We start from the raw sequence: 24093 nt of genomic DNA, 5'->3' as shown, positions 1-24093 counted from the left end.
CAGTGCCCTAGTGCATATTGTATTGACTTAAAAGATTTCACCATAATGGTGACACAAAATGGACTAACGAAAAAAAAATATATATAGAACTGGTTTAAATCTTAAAAAACAAACCATTTCAACTGCTTGACTGTGTCTTATATTAAGCCTCCCAAACACTGTGTTTTACTTCTGAAACTCAAAAGCTTAACAGAGGGAGCACTGTCTCTGCAAGTGTGGCTTTTAGTCCAAGATTCATGCTCAACTTATGGACCCCGCTTTAACCAAAGTGCATGTCAGACTATTTGCTCACTCTCTATGTCCCCTACTTTGAATGAATGAACTCTAAGGGTCTTGAAAGAAATGTCTTGCCGAGGGACCGAAATGGATGCTATCGTTCACCTCAACCAGGATTTGATCCCCAGTCCCTTTTGTCCGAGGTCAGGGACGCTACCCACTGTAAGTAGACAGAAGATATTCTTGCTCACTAACAAGGAGTACTTTTTTTTTTTGGTATATTGGACCACACTTTAATATCTTTGAAAACTGGTCAATTAAAGTGGGAAAATACATCAAATTAGAAGCCCACTGTACTGTACGTTTTTTGCTGATTGTCTTTAACTGGCTAAAATTTTACAATGGCAATCAGTGACATTTTGCGGTCAAGTTGCAATTTAGTTTGGATTGTCTTATATTGGCTAAAATGTTCCATTTTGCAGTCAAGTTGCAATTTTCAATTTAATTTTACAACCTTAGTTTATTGATCCACACTATTTTAAACCTGCATTAGGAAATTATCTGACCAAATAAATTAAAATATTCAGCATTTCATTAAGTCCTTTGTTCAGTAAAGGTCTTTACTTACTCATCCACGAGCTCAGTTGACCAATGATAGGGATGGAAAAAAGCATGTGACCGCCGAGTAAATATTATTCAGTTTTATAGAACACCAAGGCCACAAAAATGACATTTCTCGAAAATGAACACGTACTTTAATATCTAACAGATAAAACATTCATAAGAGGGACAAAAGTATAAACATGAAACTTTCAGCCCACTCAAATCATTAAGCCTTGCCTTCTCTTCTGGAAATATGATAATATGATAACCATACAATGTAATTCAACTGAAACTATTATTTCCGTAAAATAATTCAAATCATGTTTAAGATCTTATTTATGTGCTCAAGCCTCAGTCATGTGGTGAACAGACTGTTGACTATTTTGGTCACATCTCTGATATCTAGCGACAATGCACACCGTTTCTTACATTTAGTAAAACCATAAGCTTATGCAGCCAATATTTCCCAGTCAATTTATTTGGAAGGAAAACATACTACAGGGTATTTGTTCATTGTTTTGACTCATCTCAGTGCCCGACAGGCTGTCCTTGGATCGTGCTCATACGAATGTTAACTTACCAAAAGTAGGTCTTCACATGCTCTTGGATCAACACCCAGGTCTCCCCAAAGTCATCTGACTTCCACAGCTATGAGAGAAGAGAGGATAGAGAAGAAGAGGGGGGGGGGGGTGCATTTAAAAAATGTAGGTCATGCTCATTCCTTCATTTTGTCTTTGCACATGTAAGCGGTGGAGAATTATTTAGTAGCTTCTATTTAGCTGCATGAACTCAAGAAGAAAGAAATTTGAGCTTCCATATAGCAAGCAATAATTTGTGCTTAGGGTTTCCATTATCCATGTTAGGCAAAACAGATTCATGATTACGACATAAAAAAAAAAAAAACAGTCAATGGAAACAGTCATTTAAAACCAAAATGTGTGTACAGCCATTAGTCAGGGGCTCATAAATATGTGAACATCTTATAAGAAACGAAATAACAATCATACAATTCCACACGTGTGTTAGTTCATCGAAAATTGTATTGTCAGCATTCTTGTGGAGGGAAAATAAAATCAGCTTTATATGCATGGTCTGTTTTGAATACCCAGCGACAACAAATGCATGTAGATGAATGTCGTATTTTTTATATATATATATATATATATATATATATAATATATAATTACATATTAGATATGTATATTAGAATGTATACATTTCATTTTTGTAGGTAATAACTGTGTTGTAGTATTTTAAGGATCTGGACTGACATCTCATCAAATCTGTTTAAGGCCTTTCCAAACTGCACACACTACCAATGAAGGAAATAAAGGCTCGCCATAAAACACTCCCATGTTTACGTACATGTTGCAAGGTACTGATGATACTGATGACTTCATTTTCAATGAGGCCAGTGAGAATGCGGAGAACCAAAGGCACTCTGACAAACAAACTTAAATCCATGATAAGCTTTTATTTATCTCACGGATTGCCTCTGCAACAATACTATTTCCATGTTGTTGAAGTGTTTCACACTAAATCCTGGAATGATTAAATATTTTTTCCACAATGCATTTTTTTGTACACAATTGTACACGCTGTGATTTTTCCTCACCCGATGTGCAGATGTTAGGAGTCCATCAACTAATACAACAAAACTAAAATGAAATGCTACTCTCTTTGGTTTGACTGATTTAAAAAGAACGGAACAAAGAAAATTACAACCTTTCCAAGTTTAATATTAATTTGACTAAATGTAGTATAGACAGAGGGTGTCTACCATTCTTTACCTGCTTGTTTGGATGAGAGCTATCATACCCGAGCACCAGGTTGGGCATTGTGCTGTGGATCAACACGTCTGTTGGTTTGAATGGCAGCGAGAAACCTTGCACACTCTTGCAGAAGTCAAAGGTGTTCCACAGGTAATTGTTGGTGGAGTCTACAAAGAGGTACTGAAACACAAGGAATCACACGGTTTCCCACTAACTGTTTTAAATTGACTTCATATAAAATCAGTTTGAACTTATTTTGATTCTTTGCAATGCACCATGTACAATAGTTAACATATTAAATCCATGCACATTATCCTACAATGTTTAAACTGGCTTAGTCAGTCATTCACTATTAATGTCAAAAGGGAAATGAAAATAGGATCAAATAGCAAGCAAGATAATATTTTTACAGCTATAGCATATGCTCTTTATGGACGAAGACGTTCCACGTAGTTTTGGACTGTCCCAGTGAGGAATTTTAGTCTATCCATGAAAAACATTTGTGAGGTCAGAGGTCACTGTACACTGCTGTTAAATGAGAGGTCCTAGCTCACTGTTATTTTTTTAGCCAGAAGGTTTCTGATGGGATTGAGGTTAGACTTTTGTGCGAGTCAAAAACAAAAATCTCCCTCTGAGCAATTTACAGACCGACAGCTCAAAATTTGAACGATAGCTTAGAAATCTCCAACATTTTTACTGCAGGGTGTCAGTTGGACAGAAACATTCTATCAATGAAATACTGGCCTAATTGTGTTCACTAGGGCATGCGGTCATACAAGAAATAAGAATCTACTTACCCTCTTGTTATCTGCAGGACTGTGGTAAAACTGAGAGATGATCTGTGTGCTGCCATTCTTGACCTTGGCGTCAGACAACTGGAATTTTGCAGAGACAAGTGTGAAGGTGGACCCGTAGTCATAGGACACATAGACCTGGATTCAAAGCAGAAACAGATCATTAGTAGCTGAATATTTTCTGAAAACTTAGATGCATTAAAAAAAACGTTTCCAAATTTCTTATGCCATGCACGCCGCTTAAATCATCCTGACAAAAGTGGCACCCTCAATAATGAACTAAACTGAACTGACACTAGAGCACAGAAAAATAAGACATAGTAATATCCCACTGTTTAGCCACTTGTGGCTGTCAATTGTGTTAGCGGTCACCTTGAGACTCACTCTGAATCTTAATCTCAAGTTAGAAGCCTAAGGGTAATTTTTTACTTGGACCTGAATTTTAACAGCCACATTAAATCAGTAACATCAGCAGCCTTATATCGTCTACAAAAATTCAAATTCAAAAGATTTGTCTAGAAAGCAGATTTTAAGAGACTCATTCAAGCATAGGTCTCCAAAAAGTGTGGCTCTTTGCGGTACACAGTAAAGAAATGTGGCTCTTAGTCTCTGACCGGTTGGCCACCCCTGGTTTAAACGGACCCTGCCCCCCATCAGAAAGGTTATGTGGCCCTCACAGGAAATAGTTTGGGGAACCCCTGCTTCAATGAATATAAAATCAAGATTTTTGTGATAAAGCTGTTTAGCGAATCCCAAAATATCCGCTTGATTACAGCTTTAAGATGCCTTCCCAAATTTCAATCGATTTCTCAGTAGGTGAAGTGAACAGCAAGCAAATTGTTAACTCAGGGATGACGTGAGAAAGCATGCAAGCTCTTCAATTATTGTACGGTGTCATGTCTTATTCGTTTGGGTGTGACTGGTGAATGCTGCAGATTGTGTATTTAAGTCTCGCTCGACAATCATATCATATGAAACATGACAAACCGGTTTGGAAAAAGAGTTTAACACGCTCTGATGAATCAATTGACAAAACAGGGAGGTTAATCATGGAAAAGAGTTATACCAGAAAGTATACTAAATCTATAGTCAAATCTCGATTGTGCAAGTTTGACACATTTCACTCATGTGGTACGTGTTGAACTTACCGAGCTGGTTCTGGGTCCAACAGCTCCAACGCTGTCTCGAGCCAAGGCCACAATGACATTGCTCTTTTCTCCAGCCCAGTGGACAACCATTTGGTTATGGGAGTCATTCAAGCTGGCCTGCAGAACAAATAGTGGTGAAAACAAGATGAGTATCAGTGAATTTGAGTCCAAATGTGATACTTTTAAAAGACACCCTAACATTTGGATTGATTGCATGCTGAATGTTTGAGCTAAAATATTTATGGCTATGCAAAATTAATTAGAGTCAAATATTTGTATCGTTTTTGGATTCTATTTTTTTTGTTTCTGCCTGTATTGTGTGAAATGAAATACTTAAAAAGGCCAAAGTAACAACGGTAAAGACATTTGCCACAAAAGTTCAGGAATGTGTGTTAGGCAGATTATTCTTCAGTTGCAACAATACTTCTTGCCAATAAAATAACATACTGTTGGACTAACAATAGGCTCCTTGGGGTTGAACCTATAGGTCAGCCATTTTACGTTGCCACTGTAAGAAAAGAATATATTCTGCATTCATATAACCTTCAAGATGACAATTCGTTTTTCCATTGAGATACTGCCTCACATTTGGGTAGCCAAAGTTCAAACCAAGGGAGACTTCAGCAGTGAAAATGGGGCACCTTTTACATGTTCCTTATATTTTGTAATTGACACGTTTTCTCAATAGACAGTATAAATCTTATTGGACTGAAGCATTTTTACAAGAGACCTTTTTTTTTTGTTTCATGTTCATTTGCCTTTTCCCAACTCAGGCTCTCATGCCTGTAAATAAAACCTGGTTACCATTTTGACTTTATTTTATTTAGAGCTCACCAAATACAATGAATGGCAGGTCATGGCATGTCGTAAATATGGATGACTTAAAGTCCGACAGTGCAGTGTTGTGCGTTTGCAAAAGATTAACACTTAACATGAGAATATCAGCACGAACACAGTTAAACAAACTAAACACAATCCTGTTAGCCCAATTTGATCGAGTAAGACAGCAGCTTATCATCAAAAGCGGATGAATTGCCTCCCTGTTTAAATATAAGCTCATGTATAGTACTTGTTTCATTGCAATTTAATTCTAAGCTGATTTATCACCAAAGCTGAAACTTAAATGTTATCCATAAATATTTTAAAATTTAAATATTCTCTTCACACACACACAAGTTAACTTTGGGATTTTTTATTTCTTTTGCACATCGAGAAGTCTAAATTCCATCTGCTATGCTTTCCATAGTTTTACAAGAAGTTAGCATCACATTAGTACTGTCAGTAGTGAGGCTCTGCGTCTGGTACTACAGGACATGGGAATACAACAGGCATTTAGTCTGCACTCCCCTACCAACCTCCCTTCTCTTCAGCTCAAAGCTCTCCATTATTCAACAAGAGTGAAAGGAAGGGGGGGTGCAACGTGGCCAAGAGCCCAATGGCAGCACAGTCAGCTTCAAGCAATGACATCATCTCTGTCGGACTGGCAGGCAACACATCCTTTGCTCTGCTTTCTGTCGTTAGGTGCAAATATCAGGATTCCCTTTTTCGACAAATACGCATTATTTTGATGAAAATTGGGTCTCTTATCGACTTTGCAAAAAACAAAAACTGTTTAGCAATTTGTAGGACTAAGAAAAACAGAAAAAAAAACAATCTTGTTTTGAATATTATTTACTTTTTCTATTAGTGATGGTGGTGAATGTAATAAAAATCTAGAACTGGATTTTTGTTGGGGAAAAAGAGCTCATATATTTTATTTACATACCACCAAGCACAATAAGTGCATATGATTGTGTGCAAATCCTTTCTTTTCCAAAACCTTAACCTTTCGTTCTCATAAAGGTTCATCTTTGTCTCGTCAATGCATTAAAATTCCTCCCTGGCTTTCTTATTCATCTGGTTAATGAGTGGGTTTCACTGCCTCTTAATATATGCTTAGCAACTGTCATCCCCCTCACAGTCAAGAGGTCGTTGGCTTCAAATTTTGCCTCTTCCTAACACATTTGATATGTCATATGCTGCAACTGTTAAAATTTATAAATGTGACAATATGAAAAAAAATCATTATTTTTGCAGTAGAAAAAATGCCACAGTTACAAAGCCCGCCAATTTAGCCAATCTTGTCTTAATTTTTCAAATGAGCAATTTTATACATGAGCATCTTTCAGAGCAATAAAATGCGATGCTAACCAAACTCCCCCCAGAGCCTCATTGACTGATGATGGCTAACCAGAGTAATTTCCCTCTGCTGTATGCTCAGTCTAATTGATCCTATATTTATTATTTGAATCAGTGGCGATAATCTGTGAATCGGAGAAGATAATAACTTTAACCTTTGTGCAGATAAAAGGTTGTAAAATGTGTAGTGTATTGGTCAACACAATTATTCCGGTGGGCTTTATAGGTCCATTATTGCTTTGATTGCATATTTTTAGAGGTGTAACGATTAGTTAATTCATCAATAATCGATTATGATTTTTGATAACACCAGATGGTAATGAATTCAGAGTGTAAGCAAAAAGACTCGTTTGTATTTCTGTCAACGTTGATCACTGACACATCACTTGGAGTTAGTACTTTTAATTTTCAGTCAAGTTTATTTTTTTTTTAAACCCCGCAAGGCGAAAAAATGATGAAATATGTTAAATACTTGGCTTTTGTTAGCTGTCTGTCTACAAACACCCTCGCTCCCCCCCTCAACCTCTGCTTTGCGTCTCAATGAAGATTTAGATCACAGCTTTTGAGACGAGGAAAATAATGTTTTGTCAAATTGAAATTACATTATAAATGCCATTAATTGTTCAGCGCTAACAATTGCACCAACAGCCCGCTAAATTTCAATGGAGCCAACACAATGAAGAGACACAGTACGCCCAAATATTTGGAACATACCAATCAGCGGAGAGTTGCTTTCCATATCAAATTAATAAGAACAGAAAAACAATTAGAGCAAAGTTTACTTTTCTTTTGAATATTTTGTATAAACAATTTAGAAAAATGGCCTCGTGCAATTTCAACCCAAATTATCTTGCAAACTCAATAAAAGGATATAAAACACTGGAAACATGTTTTATAATCATTCCTACATGCAAACAATGACAGAAACTGCATTGTGCATTCATCATTGAGTCAACATGTTCCTAGACTTGTTCTGTCACTGTTGACAACTTCCTTACCAGAAACTCATGCACTTGGCATTCATTTGAAATGCTACTTGATACCATTCTTATCACAAGTGTACCTATAAAAAAAAAAACAAGACAAAATACCAGGAAGCTTTGCAGTGTTTCTAAACTAACAATGCATGCAGGGATATAAGGACTATTGTAATAAACGGCAAGTCACAAACTAGAGAACTAATGCTTCCGTAAATTACTGTGACACTTCTCAAAACTGGCTTGGTCAGTGTTAGACAACTGATGAAATCTATTTAAAGGAACAACACTACTTTAAAATACAACTACACGCTCTATAATGAAACTAGAGCCCGAAGCAGGTTCCTCAAAAAACATCTTCAACCAGACAGAGATAAATGTGTTGGCATGTGCAGTTGACTTCATCATTCATATGTGATGAGATCAATATGCGTAAATGAGAATATTTGTTCAAACAAATGTAAAATTAAAAAATGAATCACTACAATCATCATTGTTTTCGATGTGATGTATGTATTGCAGCAACAAATACAACCCATCAAATGTAGCGTTCACTTGGAAGGAAGGAAGGAAGGAAGGAAGGAAGGAAGGAAGGAAGGAAGGAAAAAAGGAAGGAAGGAAGGAAGGAAGGAAGGAAGGAAGGAAGGAAAGAAGGAAGGAAGGAAGGAAGGAAGGAAGGAAGGAAGGAAGGAAGGAAGGAAGGATGGAAAAAAGGAAGGATGGAAAAAAGGAAGGAAGGAAGGATGGAAAAAAGGGAGGAAGGAAGGAAGGAAGGAAGGACGGGAGGGAGGGAGGGAGGGAGGAAGGAAGGAAGGAAGGAAGGAAGGAAGGAAGGAAGGAAGGAAGGAAGGAAGGAAGGAAGGAAGGAAGGAAGGAAGGAAGGAAGGAAGGAAGGAAGGAAGGAAGGAAGGAAGGAAGGAAGGAAGGAAGGAAGGAAGGAAGGAAGGAAGGAAGGAAGGAAACAATATTTACATATATAAACAACACATTCATTTCACTGTTTGTCATTACGGCATGCTTTTTTTTTTAGTTTGAGTTTGTCAAGGCGAGTGACAGTCGACCTTTAGTCTAAGGAAACATTTCCACTCAAGATATCTCATTATGTATTCCTTGTTGATGAGAACTCCTTATCTCCAAGCACCGGTATTACTTTCACAAAGAGAGGCTGTCAAATAGGCATGAATATCATTCAAAATCATATGTTTGATGGAAATTGATTATGAATCGCTTCTGCCAGAAAATGCCCTTATTGTTGCAAATCAGATTTTTGCAGCTAGCTTGCTATCAAGACAATACGTGACGAGGTAAACGCAGGTTAAGAGTTGCACACGGGGACATTAGAAAAACAGCAGGATCGCGGTGTCTTCGGCTGTGATCGCAACTGGGTCGTTTTACGCCCTTGGCAACTCAGCCTGCATTTAAACCTACTTCTGAATTCGGTGCATATACAATCACACCATTTTATGACTTAGATGGGCTTGAATGTTTTCTTTAAAGTGTGACAAGTCAGGACCATTGAAGGTTGCGCTGATCGTGAAAGGTGTTACTCGAAAAGCACCACTGGGATGCAGCTCAATACCTGGCCGTACACCTTCGGCATGGTTGATTCACTAGCGCTCCGGCGGTAACGCTTTGGCGGAAGGGTGCCGTAGTCCGAGCCGCCTTCAGCAGCACCAAGAGCGGCCAGTCGTAGAGCTGAAGTCGCGTTGCCCCCTCCATCTGCATCTGCTAAATCCTGATTTGAATCTACTGTAAAATATCCTCTGTGTTGGGGTGGTATGAAGCGCTCGTCATTGTGAAGATGGAGTGTTGACGAATGTATTCCTACAAGCCATAAGATGATGATGTAAAGCGAACGCCGAAGAGGACACAGCATCCTGTCTGCTTGTGGTAACGCCATGTTTGTGTATGTTTGGTTTTCAGGTTAGGTAAGCGCAAAGAGCTCCTTCTAGAGGCTGCGATGGGCCTGGTGTTGCATTCATATACTGTGGGAATTTTGAAACATCCAGCTTCTCAAGCTTATTGATATACCGTATGTAGTGCGTTTTGCTTTCATTTTTGCTCCTAATAATGAATAATATGAATATGCCTCATGATCCGTGGTCAAACCTCTTGTTGTTTTTTGTGCATCACCCTATAACACTTGTATGGAGAATCCTTTTTTTTTTTTTAATACTAACATAAAAATGTTATCAAAAGGTATCTAGTTTATTAGATTTTCCGTAATTATCTGTTTTCAGATCATCAAGTATTACTGAATGAACTTCATTGGCGCCTTGCAGAGTTTTCTGCCCTTGATTTAATTCATACCTTTAAGAATAAGATAACTGATGGTGTGAGTGCTATATTTATTTTATTATTAAAAAAAAAATTCAAAAGGCCTTTTGGGTCTGTCAGTCCGCAGCTATATACTTGTACTAGCACTTGTAAATTAAATTTCAACATCAAATGGAAGAAATTAAACGTTGACAATAAATTCAATACATTTATGATGGTACATTATAGGTGTTGTGTGAATCATGTACTGTAAACCAACGGATTCCATTTCTCAGAAAATATATCTAGGTGCGAATGTAACATTTTCGAGGTGCTTTGAAGGCCACATAGGTGAGTGGATACCTCAATTTAAGTAAAATATAACATTCGTGTGAGTGTGTGTGCAAGGAATGGATAACGACATAGAAACTAGTAAGCTAACTAAGCGAGAATATTCAAGTCTCTCAGGAACTACTAATAAATGTTCGACCAAAACATTTGCACATCTTTTGTAAGTACAAAAAACAATTTTAAGGGTACTAAAGTTGGAAGCCTGTTAGCTTGGCATTTATCCATAGGCACAACATCTTTATGTGTAATAAATGTGTAGGTTAATTGACACATTCGACAGTAGGCTGTGTATATGACTATTAATAATTTACTAGATATTTTGCCTTGTCATATTAACCATGTAAATTACATGGAGTTGAAGTCCTTCAAAGTTAACTAACTATTCAAGGTAGTGGAATGAAGTTTAGCTTTCAGTCTAACGTGTGAGGTTGTGCTAATGTCAAATTATAACATGTATTATTAACTTACAGTAAAATGTCACAAAAAGGAACAAAACACAGTACAGGACATAAATACACGACAAGTCAAGAGGTAAGTGGAACTGCTTCATTGAATGGATGAAACTTTTTAGTAGAAAAGGCTTTCATTTATTTGAACCAGATGGAACAAACTTGTGGAAATGTAGACAAATCATCACAAGCAAAGATGAAACGTCATTCCAAATCTGCAACTTCAGTGGATTCACTTGAAACCGCAGGTATGAAATTTGTACAAACTATAGTTTATCATCAGGTATTTTATGAGACAGGACTCACAAAATGGAGGTACAATATATGTAACATAAGACCTTGCAATAACAGTTTGACGTTAATGTGAATTCATTCTGAAAGATCTCATGAGATTTTCATCAGGTTATACTTGTTATTTGGTAACTGGACCCAGGATGATATACTACATAAAAAAAATGGCAAGATAAAAAATGCAAAACAATCTTTGTCGTCTGGGTAACCAACAAAATGACACAATTGGAGCCAGGAACATGACACTAGTCAACCTCACCTACCTTCCTTCTTTAGCTGTCATTTATTGTTTTGCTTGTTGCAGGTGCAGTTGAAGATATCAAGATTATTTTTTCTAAGTTTGCTAATATGTTACGGTAGGTCATTTAAGCAATTGTTTTATTTATTTATTTTTATTTTTACTTATTTATAATCTCAAGGCATATCACCAAATTGAGATATTTAGTTGTATGCTAACAGGTGGCAACACTAACCATATTGATGCATCTTCTGCCATCTAGTGGAAGAACGTTAAATTGTTCTGCCCGTCACTCGTAAGAGGCATAAATAAAGAAAATAACCACAATTTTCAGACCTGTTAAGTGAAACTGGACAGTTTCCTGCAGCACACCTATTAATATCTCATAGCACTTTATCAGTGGTTGGGAATCACAGTAAACATCTTGCCACCTCTTCATTATTTTTGCACTGCAGCACTTATCCTGTTTCTATTATTTAAATCATAACATTGCTCATAACAAGTGGAAAACAGATGGCAGATGCATCAGATAATGTAAAAAAGGTCAATGTCATTAATAACAATTGTGCTTTCTCCCCAGTTCATGTCGGTCTGTTACCACTGCAATGAATCAGAAAACCAACAATCGTTTTCTTAGATAACCACACCATACAATTTTATATCAACAAAGTCACCATAAAATATTCCTAGTCTTATAATTTACCTGGTCATACTACATGCTAGTAAACTCTTTATGGATTATTTCAGTGAGAAAGCAACAGTGGATACCGCTCAAAGGAAGGAGCTGGAAAGCCTTTTGCAAGAAGCTCGAAACCATGAATCCCTTCTAAAAGAGAAAAAGAATCAGCTGAAGAAAACGTTGGTTCAGATTTCGGAGCAATTGTAAGATTAATTTGTATGAACTATATACTTGCAATGTTTCCTTTTACAGAGAAATATGATAGCTTTATCATTTATTGTTCCTGGATCCTAATTCACTCCTGAAGTTCACATGACAGTAAAGTTGATATAGTACGTGGCATTTGTGTGACTAGTCGCTTACACTAATACATCTTTACTATTTAATTTGACTTGCTTGCACTGTCATTTGCAACAATAACTCCGTGACAGCAATGATTGTAATATTATTTTGTTATGTTATGTTTGAAGAGAACTCACTTTTGCCTTTGAATTTTCCATGTCAAATGTTAAAACGACTCAATTTGTCAAGAGTTTATCCCAAAAATATCACCTCACCACAAGGCGGAGACAAACTTTTGTTGGCAAATTGTTAACAAGAATGTCCTGTACTTATATTTTATGATTGAACGTGCCTGCCATTTGGCTAAACCCCAGAATAAATACAGTAGCTTATAGACTTTGGCAATACATTGATTTGTTTATTTAATAATAAAAAAACAAGCACACAGTGCAGGTTTACAAACAAGAAGCGAAATATGAAAAAAAAAAAAAAACTTAATGAAGAAGAAACAATGTTATTTGTTTCATTAATGAGCGTGTCCTTGCTGACTTTGGGTAAGGTACAGGGGAGACACTGAACTGCTTGCAAGCCAATCGTAAGGCACATACAGACAAAAAAAAAGTTTATATTACAATATTTCAAATAAACTATTGCATTTCTATTTAGTCATAGATATAGTTTGTAGTGTAGTGTGAAACACAAATACTATGAAGCATCAAATGGTTAAATGGCTATGCTGTGGCTTTGAATGTTCCATGGAAGCCGTACGGGATATTAACTGGCACCTCAGCCCTACCCAGTTCCTCGAATGTCTTGGCATCCAAAGCCAAGAGGAAAGTACTCTTGTCCTGAAAACAATAAACGAAAAAGGATACTAATTTGACATTTTCTATAAAAAAAAAAAAATGTATGAACATGTGCCTATATAATTTCTACGAGTAATTAAAATGGATTTTTAGTGTGTTAGAAGAAACTTGTACTAAGCCAACATTTAACAAGATTTACACATTTTGAACTACAAATAAATGTGACTTAAAGTGAAGTAGCTTGGTACTAAATGATTATGGGATTTTCTTATTTAAGAACTGATCAATGTTTTTCCCTGCGAAATTTTACTAAACTGGACCAACCTTATTTGGAGTGATAACCACAGACAATATGACACCATCATCTTCCTCTGTGGCATCTGGGGTGGGTATGAAGACAGGTTCTGAGGGGTATAGACCAGGTTGTTCCCAGACCTTTGTGGAAAAAATAGATTAAACGGTATGAAACCATTAAAACAAAAAGAAAGAATTGAACGGTTTAACTGATTTTGTATGTGTGTAAGATCAAATTGTCACGTTGCCATGATACTGTCTCGGAAAAACAGTGGAAGAGGCAAATAAGTCAATTTTACCCACCTTCATGTGTTTACCCTGAAGATCCATCTTAATCAGTGTGTCCCCTACAAGGTGTCTGAAGCCACAGCCATAGAAGTAGCGGTAGGGGCGGGTGTTGTACTTGCTGTAGTTGATCTGAGGAAACTCAAGACCACCGTACTCATGAAGGTCCTCCCCATGGAGATCCTCATGGGTACAGAAGGTTTGATGAATGAAACAGAACAAATAATATGAAATGCTGGAGCATGCTTTTTGTGTATTCTTTTTATCTTGTTGATTGCGAGCACTGCGATTGTGTACTTTAAAGTTAAAGATAAGTGAAGGTAAGCAGTCTCGTGAAAGAAGTCTACCTTTTTCTTGCCGATCCTTAATGCAGTAGCCGAACTGTTGGGCAGGGTGTTCAAGTTCTGCTTGAACGGTGTCGTGTTGTCAACATTGAGCGGTAGAACAAAGCGACGTGGAAAGACTCTACACATTGTGTTATACACCTAGAAGGAAATAGTATAATGTCATTTTAGTCCCCATTCAGAAAAATAATTAAACCATTGATGTTACACGAGCTTTTTTTTTATCCTGCTTACCTCATCGAGCTCTTCTCCAGACTTGCGAAGGTTCTGGATATTGTAGTTTGAAATTGTCTGACCATCATCTGATGCGCACATATCTATGATTAAATAACCGTCTTCCTCAAAGGCGTTGATTTGGTGAAAGGTTGCCAGTGGCTGAGCAATGTACTTCATGCGGTTCACCTGGAATTCAAAAGGAATTTTAAAACAAGTGCAAATCAATCGATTAACCGACAACTAATCTATTATCAAATGAATCGACAACTCTTTTAAGAATCAAGCACTTGCTTAGAGCTATTGTTTCAAATTGTCAAGATCATTTGATAATTAATTCAGTGATATTTATTCATTGTTTTGTTTTTTTAGTCTTTCGTAAAAACACTATTTTTGGTTTAATCAAAATGAGACATTCGCAAGCATCTTTTACTTTGGAAGACGATGACTGAACCAGTCACTGACTAACTTTTAAAAAGGTTAGTTAGTATATCATCAATCCCTCTCGGGTGATATCGTTTAGTATTTGTATCACTAAAGGACACCAAATGAACATAAATTATTAGTTAATAAACAATAATCAAGGAAAAACATTTTTTTAATTCACTTTCATTCGAGATAAGATTTTGGATGAATATTCAATAGAATAATCGATTGTAAAAAATATTCAATTGTGACAGCCCGAAAGTGCCGAAAGATTTCATTGAGTCTCACCTTCCCTGTTTTTTTGTGAACCAGATGGAAGATTGTCTTGAGTTTGGGGTCCCAAAAGAAGCTGTTGCTAATGCTCTTTCCTGTCAACGTGCCCGTTACAATCTTCATCAGGTCCATCTTGATGGGCTGCTCGATGAAGACCACATAGTTTTCAGACATAGCTGCAGACAAAATGGGTTTGCCTTAATCACCATGACAACTTGCTGGCAGCTCAGATTTTCTCTTGGCAAGCTAATCACTTGATTGATTAGATTTAAGGAATATAACACCATTAATCACTGTTGCTTACCAAAACTGTGGTAGTAGGAGGGTGTTCCACTCTTTGCAGAGGGAATAGAGCAAAGCACCTTGGCTCCCTCCAGCGTCTCTTGGCTATTGTTTTTGGTGGGAGGCACTTGAATAATATTGTAGTGTGACCCTGAAAGTACACAAACAGGTTCTTCTTTTACCAGGAAAGTCGAGAAGCAGATTTTTATCTAATAAAATCAAAATACCATACCTTTAGAACAGTATGAATTTCCCATGTTGTATGTTGTTCCATCAATATCAGTGTGAGGGTGTGCGGTGGCGCCGTTAACAGCAATGAAATTGCTCCAGTTCACCTAATTGAGAGAGATTCAACAAATTGAAATTTATGGAAGTGAAGTTTTTACTTTGTAAAGTAAAACTCATCATTACCTTTTTGGTTGTCTCCAGTGTCTCGGGGTCTATTTTGTGCATTGTGTTTGTTTCAGTGCTTACATAGTAATCACCCTTGTAGGTCACAAAACTTACGTTGGCATTATCTGTGCCCTCTAGAAGATTCCAAATTACAACACAGAAAAAAAATCTGTTACGGTTGTTCATATGTGAAATAGAATACGTTTAGGGTCTGCTGACAGACAAAGTACTCACTCGGTAGTTCAAATTTGGAAAGGAAGCGTTGGAAAAAGTTTTTACACGGGTCCGGCACGCTGACTGTTCCGAATTCGGAAACAGCGATGCGGTTATTCTCATTGTTGGCCTGGTAACTGTCACTGGAGAGGAAGCGGCTTTTGTAAGTCACCTGCCCCTTGGAAATTTTAAACCGGTGAAGTAAAGCCATGCCGTCAAACCAGTGGTTGAACCTGAAGGAGAAGACAGTTACTCCTTGGAAGGTGTTTCCATCTTTACCTGCATACTATTGGATCTACTCAAGTACTTACTTCTGGTTTCCAATTTCAAACTTCCCAGGGCCATTCCTCAAGAAACTGCCGTTGATCCATTCGGGGAATTTACCCGTGATGTTTGTTTGGATGGGAAATGGCGTATCCACCACTGTGCGCACAATCTTCTCGATGCAAGGCAGACCGTGCACATCAGTGAAATGATTGATGTTCTTCTTTGATGCATGTTTCTGAAGTGCTGGAGGAAAATAAGAAAACCATTAAAGACACAATTAATATATCTCATTGTTTGTCTGTATGGAAAAAAAATGGTTTACCTACCTTTCTTGTTTTTCTTCTGGTACTGAGTGGTATTCATGGCTGTAGATTTGAGCTCTGGTCAAAGTTGTCAAGCCCCTGCACGCTCCTCCTGTGATGCGCTTTCTGCAAGACTTGACTTCGGTTTTATACAGTGCAGTCTCCAGGATTGTGACGTAGTCCAAGGCAGATAAGTCAGCAAACTACTGTGATTATATAAGGCTCAATGAAAGTTCAAGGCAGATTACAGCAAATATCCTCAAGTATTTTATCCACTCCTTTAATAAATTAATTGATTACACAGAAAAGTCATAGTATAACTGGATATATTGTATCCACTGTACATAATTCCTTATTTTGTTGCGCCATGGTTCCGGGACACGATGGTCTCCTCTTGGGGTCATTTTAATGGTCATTTTCTATTCTTCTAATTTCAAAATTGTAGTTCTTGATATTTAGGCAGCACAGTGGGGCACTGGTTAGCACATCTGCCTCACAGTTTGGAGGGTGTGGGTTCGTTTCCACCTCCGGCCCTCACTCCTCCAAATTACCCGTAGGTATGAGTGGATGGGTGGATGGATGGATGGATGGATGGATGGATGGATGGATGGATGGGTGGATGGATGGATGGATGGATGGATGGATGGATTCTTATGCAATTTGGTAAAGAACTACTATTTTTAGATTCAACTGGCCTTCTCACTGTTGAAATATTTTTTTCTCATTGCCGTTTACACATTTTGAAGACATCTACATCAATACCCTGCAGCTTTCTTACCGCATTGTCCAATTTAGAGTGAAAACTCTTGCAAAACAATTGAGCCATTTGCAAATTTGCAAAGTCATCAAGTGCCTCCACAGAAACTTACCACAATTTAGTTCGACTGGTTTAAAACAGTAAATCCAAGGGAACTTGAAAATGATTGATTTGTGCATCCACCTAAAGGCAAAAAACTGCTGTGTCATTCCACGTTTTCGGAAACACACACTATATTTACTTCATTGGCTATTATTGGTCTATGGTCATATATAGTATGCGACAAGTGAATTGTATTGGTATATTATTTTGAACCATTGAGAACAGTATGATCCCACTTCTCAATTCAAAACAAAAAAAAAAGATAAAAACTTGTTACCTTCTCCCTCGAAGGTGCTTCACGAATTTCCCGAATTAAAATAATTAACATAATAGATTAAAATAAAAACACAACACAATAATGTTTGCTTCATACAGTTTTCTGTTTTTCCAACGTTGACAGGCAGGCATGAAAGTTTTTCTGTTAGTGCCCACAAATAGTGACAAATACATCCATTCACTCATCCTTAATAGGTAAGCTGTTAGTCACAATTACTTAAATCTAGAAGCTTTTTATGAGAAAGTAAGAGAGATAATATTTTACCCCATATAATAAAGAAAAAAAACATTGATAAATGTTCTGTACCTCCTATTCTATTCATGGTGGCTGGGGGTACAGTAGAGAAAATGAAGAAATGGAGAAGATGCAAACTCACTCTGAGTAGGCACGAACACAAGCATGTAAAAGTGTAGAAAAGAGGCAGCAGTGTTCTGCCTTAAAATACTTATCAGTTAATTTAGGAACAAGGCTTTCTGTAAATTGCTATTTGAAACTGATTTTCTTCACTGCTATTTAGTGGTTGATGTTATCTCCAACCAAACTCCGGTTGATGGCTAAATTTTCATTTGCAAATTGACACGGTGGAATACTAGATTCTTGTAACCCATCAATCCATTTTCCACCGCTTATCAGGAGTCGGGTCGCAGGGGCAGCAGTTTCAGCAGGGAAGCACTTGATTCTCTGTCCCCAGCCACTTTGTTCTGCTCATCCCAAGGCGTTCCCAGGCCAGCCGGGAGACATGGTCTCTCCAGCGTGTCCTGGGGCCTACTTCCAGTGGGACATGCTCGGAACACCTCACCAGGGAGCCGTCCAGGAGGTATATTAATCATATGCCCGAGCCGCCTCATCCGGCTCCTCGATTCAAAGTCTTTCCCGGGTGACCAAGCTTCTCACCTTATCCCTAAGTGAGAGTCCACGAAGCACATGTAGACTGGTCGGGCAGACAGAGGGAGGCTACCCCCTCGTTCACAGGGGTGAACCCCAACGTATCGGCACAAAGTGGGGTCAATAAGTATGCCCACACCTGCTCTCTACCTCTCACTGTGGGGAATTACAGAGTGGAAGAGTGTCCAACCCTTGTCGAGAGGACTGGTCCCAGAACCCAAGCTGTAAGTGGAGGGGAGTCCGATTATGTTTATTCGGAACCTATCTGCCTCGCACGCCGGCTTGGGCTCCTTCATAGCCAGAGATGTAACATTCTATGTCCCTAGCTTCTGTTTCTGGGGTTAGGGTTAAGGTCCGCCACCCAACCGACCCTTTGACCCCACCCACTGATAGTGAGTCCAAGGGAAGGATCCTTGTAACCTTGCGTCCTAAAATGTGATATGCAAAACAACATTATCTGTTCTTCACCGAGTATTTGCCCTCCTGACTTTTCGCTGACTCCCTTTATGTTTTTTATCAGTTGCGACTGAAGTCAAACCGAGTTTAACTACCATTAAGCAATCTTGTGTCTTGGTGTGAGACAAAGGATAATGAACAGTAGTGCATTTGTGCAAATGCATTTGTGTAATATATCAGTTTGATGAATATTAATTCTTTTCACATAAGGTAATAATAGATAGCCAGTCCAAAAATAGAACATTAGATTTTGTTAGTTAGTTTCCTCCCATATCCCAAAGACATGCCTGCTCCCTCATGTTGGATGACATGAACCACCAATGTCAAGTTGCTGACTTGCTGCCTGCACTTCATGATTCACATCCTTGAAAAAAGGAAATTAGAAAAGAAATTGTGACAATCTATTTTGACATTACTGTTGTACATGTCTTTTTTTTAAACATTTAAACATTATTAACATCATTGTCAATTGTCAGCTATTTTAAATGGACATTTCAACCTCATAATATAACCAACTAAAACTATCAAATAAATTAGAATGAGAATATACTTTTGATTTCTGTTTGTCAATACTCCAACTTTAAAATCTTTCATAGTGCAAATGCCATGAAAAACGACATGTACATACAGACGTTTGTTTTATATGATCGATAAGAAGAACTATGGTTCACCACTGATACAGTCTGGAAGCACTTCAAGTGGTTGTAAACTTGTAAATATGAGCAACGTATTATCTATGAGATGGATTGGCACATCCTGGACACAAAGAGCATGTGTACATTTCTACATCAGCACTTTTTGATGAAACGGAATTTGCTTAAGTGAAATATAATTTATGTTTAGTAGAAGAAAAACAAAACAAATACACACACACACATACACACACACACATACACACATACATACATACATACATGCATACATACATACATACATAAAAAAAAAAAAATCCCCTCTCACCCTCCGCGGGTGGTCTCCCACTCCAAGCTCGGGTCCTCTACCAGAGCATAGCTACCTTCTGCTGCAGTGACGGTGTTACACTTTCGGACTTGGTCATCCGTGACTTTAGATGATGCGCACTGGCCTCTCGCTGCTTTAGTGTGCTTGACTGAATTGATGTGTGCCTGCAGGTCGTTGGCACCTTTATTTGTCACAGACACGTAAGTGCCTGCCTTACACGTTGGGCACTCAGCTTCATATGCATCACGACCGTGGCGAAAGGTGCATTTTGGTTTTGACATTGTCTCCACTCATTGCCAAGCACTCGCCTACTTCCTCCTCGTGCACATACTCACACACAATTAGTAAGATGGCTAAATTTGACGAGAAGGGCGTGACTTATTTGCAAACGATTACAGAGAAATTTTGGAATAGAGTGAAACGTCATAAAGTAGTGCGTGCACTGTCTGTTTTTATTATTCTTTTTGTGTTAATTTTTCACATAACCCAATTGATTACATGCTGATAGGTATTATTATTTTCATGAATGAAAGACAATTTATTTGGAAGCAGTTGTGTGGCCTTGCAAGCCCTCGCCCCCGCCCCCCAGGCTTCTGCTGCCCCCTGCTGGTTTCTGTGTTTTTGGAGCGTCATTTTAGTTCCACTTAATTTGACATTACTTTTTGAGGGAGGGGGGTTTTCAGAATTCTTTGTGACACCTGCACAGTATGGATTAAAGATGAATTTAAAGAAGGCCTTGGCACAAATATGGCAACAAAGTAGCAACCCAGGAAAAAGAGAAAGGTTAATAGTTTTGTGATTGTGTTCCAATTTGCGAGCATTCAACTGTTTTACAAGACCTTTATTTAAAAGGTGTGTGCGGTTCAATAGCAAACACATTTGGTCTCTTTTTAATATAAAACTCCAAAAGTAACATTTGTAATACATCAGTAATACATTGAAAACCCCATCACACACAAACACACAACAGCTGTTGAAGGTTTTTATTGAATTAATAAACAAAACAAAAACGGGGTCTTTTTTTGGTACTAGCCTAAGATATTACAAATATATTTCAGCTAGTATAACATATCCGAGAAACAAAGCAATAAATGGGTGGAAAAAATGCCAAGAACCCATTACAGAAAGCTCAAATGTGCGGCTAAGACAATCCCAGCCTTGCACGAGATCCCTTCAGAGCATCTCACTCTGCTCCCTTGCGTGTTTTCTGTACATTTAAAAACACAAAATAAATAATCTCAAAAAGCTTTTGGATCCTTTGATCTGTTGCGGTACGATGGATTGTTAACGCTCTCCCCACACTTCTCCAACGGTTAGTTTTTGATTAATACAAACAAATCACTCATAGTACAATCGGCAGCAAAAAGCTTGGTTTGAAAACTGACAAAGTGTTATTGGTTTTCATAAAAATGGTTGTCATCGATCACAGCCAATTGCGAACTTTCCAAAAAACACCCTCTACAATCATCTTCAGCTTTAGAATTAGCCAGAAAATTCTGTACAAAAAAGGCAAAAAAATAATACACACCTTTCCCAACACGCCCTCCCCAAGTCCCCCCCCCCCCCCCCCCTCCAACCGTAGGCCTCCAGTGCTACACAGGTTTTATGGGATTAGAACCTTTATGGAACTTCAGTGTAGTGAAGCCTATTGCAACCTCACCAAGTGGAAATGTGCAAAATAATAACCCGTCAATTAGCCTCCCAGAAATTAATGTATTGCGTTTGATCTTGAGTTGAAACGGTTACCAATGACAGTTTTTACTTATTTTGTATATAATATCAGAATTCTTCAGCTGGATATCCAAAATTCAACTTTGTAAACAAATTTGATGTAACAAAGAACAGCTAGCAGGATCAATGGCAGAACTTGCACATTTTATTATGCTTATTTTGTGATTCAAGGGAGGCCCATGATGTGGATGGGAGTTGACAACTTCTCACTGACTTTTGATTTGTGTGACGAGATGGCCGTTGTGATGCTACGTGGCGCCGACTGTGACAATTTGATAAATGGCCGGAGAGAAGGGTGTGGTTGCAGGCACGGCAGGGACGTACTCAATGATGGGAGGAGCCATACGCAGCCCAGAGTTGTCAGTTCAAGGAATGGCAAACTGAACCACTAGTTCTTCTTTCGCATCCACTTTGATTTGAGAGATTGCACTATAGGCATATGCCGCTATCTTGGATACCTGCAAAAGTACATGACAATGATTCTAATCTTTCTTAAGACTTGTTTTGGGTTTCACATTCAGTCCCCGTGCAGCATTTTGAAAGTGAGTTGTGTGTGTGATTACCTGCTGAACATCCGAGTATGGCACCAGGTCGCTGGCGAGCACTTGGTGGGGCTGGCTAGTGAGGGAGGGGAGAGCCAGGGCTTTCTTCTGGGGCATACTGCTGCTCAAAACAGCAAGCTTGGTGCTGAGCAGAGGGACATACAGTTATTTCATTTCATTCACGTCTTGCCCACTCACCCCACAGTGTTGGAAATGTTATTTTTAGTCCATTATGGCGATAGGTGATGTGGTCAGCACTAGAGGTCACAACTAGGGCTTGGGAATTATTCTTGTATACTTTGTGCTATAGCCAGCACACCTATCAGTGTCACGTCCACAAAAATATAGATATATATGTATGGTCACGTATGGAAGACTATGTTCAATGATATGTTCCATCCCCAGTCAAATAGCAGTTATTTTCATACAAGCTTGAAATATACCTGTATTGCCGAGCTTTGTCCATATACTCATGCTGCTCCATCATGACCGAGTCGGCTGCCGACACGTCAATGATGTTCCTGCGCAACAAACGACAATGTTTATTAACGTCTTGGATTATCGAACTGAGTCAGGGTGGATCCCAATCTTACTGTGCAGTTTTGGTGAGGATGGATGTGAGCAGCGCCTGCTCATCTGTTCGGGCTGAGGGGACGGTAGGAGTGATCCAGTCCGTGCCATTTGGGGGTTTGCTGACAGGGTTTGGGTGGGTGATCAGCGGCTTGCGTTCATTATCCTTCAATCAGAAAATTACCAAAAATTAATCTGGACCATCAGTGAGAGTTCATCAATTGTGCCAGAGGAAACAATCCAATTTCACTTGAAGAAACATTTTATATTTACATAAGATTTATTTTGAGCGTGCAATGTTTATACAGAACTGTCATTTTACTATGTTTATGCACAAATAAGTTATTGTTGCATTTTGTTTTCATTTTCTCTTTCACATTCTCTTACTGATGACTACAAAAGTATTTGTATCAGAATAAACTAACTTTTCTTCCAAACTATGCTAAGCTCGTGGATCGTGTGAGTAACTTTTGCCACACTTCTGCCACAAATTCCAAAACTAAGACGGAAAAAATATACGGACAATGTCATTGTGACAGGCTATTCTGAACGAACGGGGATGTTTCCTCAAACGGAACTTGAGGAAGAGCTTGAGTCATACAAAAATTCGGAACTTGAAAGTATCTTGTGAGCTTTGTAAGACAGTAACCACGTCAATCAACCTTTTTAATTGCTTCACTTTTTTTCAATGTGGCCATACGGATTAGCTCCCCTTTGCTATTAATCAACATGGCCAAAGAACTCGTGACACATTTCTTTACTTTCAGCAGTTCTCATTTCCACCGTGTGCAATCAGCAAACTACCCTAAACTAGGCCATCACTGAGCATGCTAAATGTAATCTTTTAAAAGCTCTAATAGCGGAATAAACCTCTTTTAATATTCACGCATCCTCTGACATCACCAATCGTTTGTCCTGTCAATCATTTCGAGTGAGTAGTGCTCGTACGACCGCGGACTAAAATCTTTGGAGCTTGTTTTAGCAAGCTAAGCGGCTAACTACCTGCTCTGCAGACTCGTTGTCGCTGCTGTAACAACAGCCCATGGCAGCGTCCGGTGCACTCCGGCTTCCCGGTTTTCCCGCAGAAAGCAGCCGTCCGTAACAACAAACATACAATCGGGCTTGAGCGTTATTTGGACTTCATCAAAAGAGGTGAGTTTGGGCAGCTACTGTTGGAAACACTCAGCAGAAGCAGCTATCACATGACAGCTGCACTGCGCGTGCAACAACAAGGACGTCACTTCCGGTGGTGACGCCACGGCGCCGTTTTTAAACTCAAGGGAGTTAAAAATACTACTTATAAATTGTTTTATATTTTTTAAAAAGTAACTGCTAGTATACTGGCCATTTTTTTCCACCTGGCTTTTTCTCCTTGAACTATTTCTGTGTGAAAGAAAATGAATTGTGACTACACAAGGCTGCAGATTTGTCTTGTTTAGTAATTTGCAACTTCCGCTCTTTTGAATTATATCAGTATCGCT

General features: G+C 38.4%; 3 protein-coding genes across 3 annotated transcripts in view; all 3 read right to left on the bottom strand.

The window, feature by feature from the left end:
* The window catches only part of sorl1 (sortilin-related receptor, L(DLR class) A repeats containing), a 30804-nt gene extending 21187 nt beyond the window's left edge, over window positions 1-9617 (bottom strand). The window contains exons 1-5 of the mRNA XM_061280475.1: window positions 9268-9617; window positions 4534-4650; window positions 3389-3523; window positions 2610-2771; window positions 1400-1467 (exon numbers count right to left, since the gene is read on the bottom strand). Coding sequence (XP_061136459.1) covers window positions 1400-1467; window positions 2610-2771; window positions 3389-3523; window positions 4534-4650; window positions 9268-9588 — 803 coding nt within the window. The 5' untranslated portion in view covers window positions 9589-9617. The remainder of the gene's footprint in view (window positions 1-1399; window positions 1468-2609; window positions 2772-3388; window positions 3524-4533; window positions 4651-9267) is intronic.
* Window positions 9618-12726: 3109 nt separating this feature from the next.
* On the bottom strand, window positions 12727-16513 carry bco2b (beta-carotene oxygenase 2b). Its single transcript, XM_061280477.1, has 12 exons — window positions 16357-16513; window positions 16075-16273; window positions 15785-15996; window positions 15569-15684; window positions 15390-15492; window positions 15180-15308; window positions 14891-15051; window positions 14198-14365; window positions 13964-14104; window positions 13638-13817; window positions 13365-13475; window positions 12727-13082 (listed from the first exon to the last, which is right to left on the bottom strand). The coding sequence occupies exons 1-12, from the start codon at window positions 16391-16393 to the stop codon at window positions 12966-12968; spliced, it is 1674 nt and encodes a 557-aa protein (XP_061136461.1). The 5' UTR covers window positions 16394-16513; the 3' UTR covers window positions 12727-12965.
* A 4224-nt stretch (window positions 16514-20737) lies between these two features.
* Window positions 20738-23845, bottom strand: lamtor1 (late endosomal/lysosomal adaptor, MAPK and MTOR activator 1). The gene is made up of 5 exons (XM_061281557.1): window positions 23615-23845; window positions 22636-22778; window positions 22486-22563; window positions 22064-22187; window positions 20738-21958 (listed from the first exon to the last, which is right to left on the bottom strand). The coding sequence occupies exons 1-5, from the start codon at window positions 23654-23656 to the stop codon at window positions 21866-21868; spliced, it is 480 nt and encodes a 159-aa protein (XP_061137541.1). The 5' UTR covers window positions 23657-23845; the 3' UTR covers window positions 20738-21865.
* Window positions 23846-24093: the final 248 nt, after the last annotated feature.

This window comes from Syngnathus typhle, linkage group LG6 (assembly GCF_033458585.1).
Source record: "Syngnathus typhle isolate RoL2023-S1 ecotype Sweden linkage group LG6, RoL_Styp_1.0, whole genome shotgun sequence".
Lineage (NCBI taxonomy): Eukaryota > Metazoa > Chordata > Actinopteri > Syngnathiformes > Syngnathidae > Syngnathus > Syngnathus typhle.
The sequence above is the reverse complement of the archived record's forward strand: the minus strand, read 5'-3'. Positions and strand labels throughout refer to the sequence as shown.

Bases quoted from the DNA above. Each gene is read 5' to 3' on its own strand.
- bco2b (XM_061280477.1), bottom strand. From the start codon at position 16,393: ATGAATACCACTCAGTACCAGAAGAAAAACAAGAAAG. The intron at 15,493-15,568 runs GTAATGATGAGT...TCTCTCAATTAG, and splicing joins CACTGGAGACAACCAAAAAG to GTGAACTGGAGCAATTTCAT. The intron at 13,818-13,963 runs GACTTCTTTCAC...ATTCATCAAACC, and splicing joins GGATCGGCAAGAAAAAGGTA to TTCTGTACCCATGAGGATCT.
- lamtor1 (XM_061281557.1), bottom strand. From the start codon at position 23,656: ATGGGCTGTTGTTACAGCAGCGACAACGAGTCTGCAGAGCAG. The intron at 22,779-23,614 runs GTAGTTAGCCGC...TTCTGATTGAAG, and splicing joins ACAACGAGTCTGCAGAGCAG to GATAATGAACGCAAGCCGCT. The intron at 22,188-22,485 runs GTATATTTCAAG...CCCTCTGCTCAG, and splicing joins GACAAAGCTCGGCAATACAG to CACCAAGCTTGCTGTTTTGA.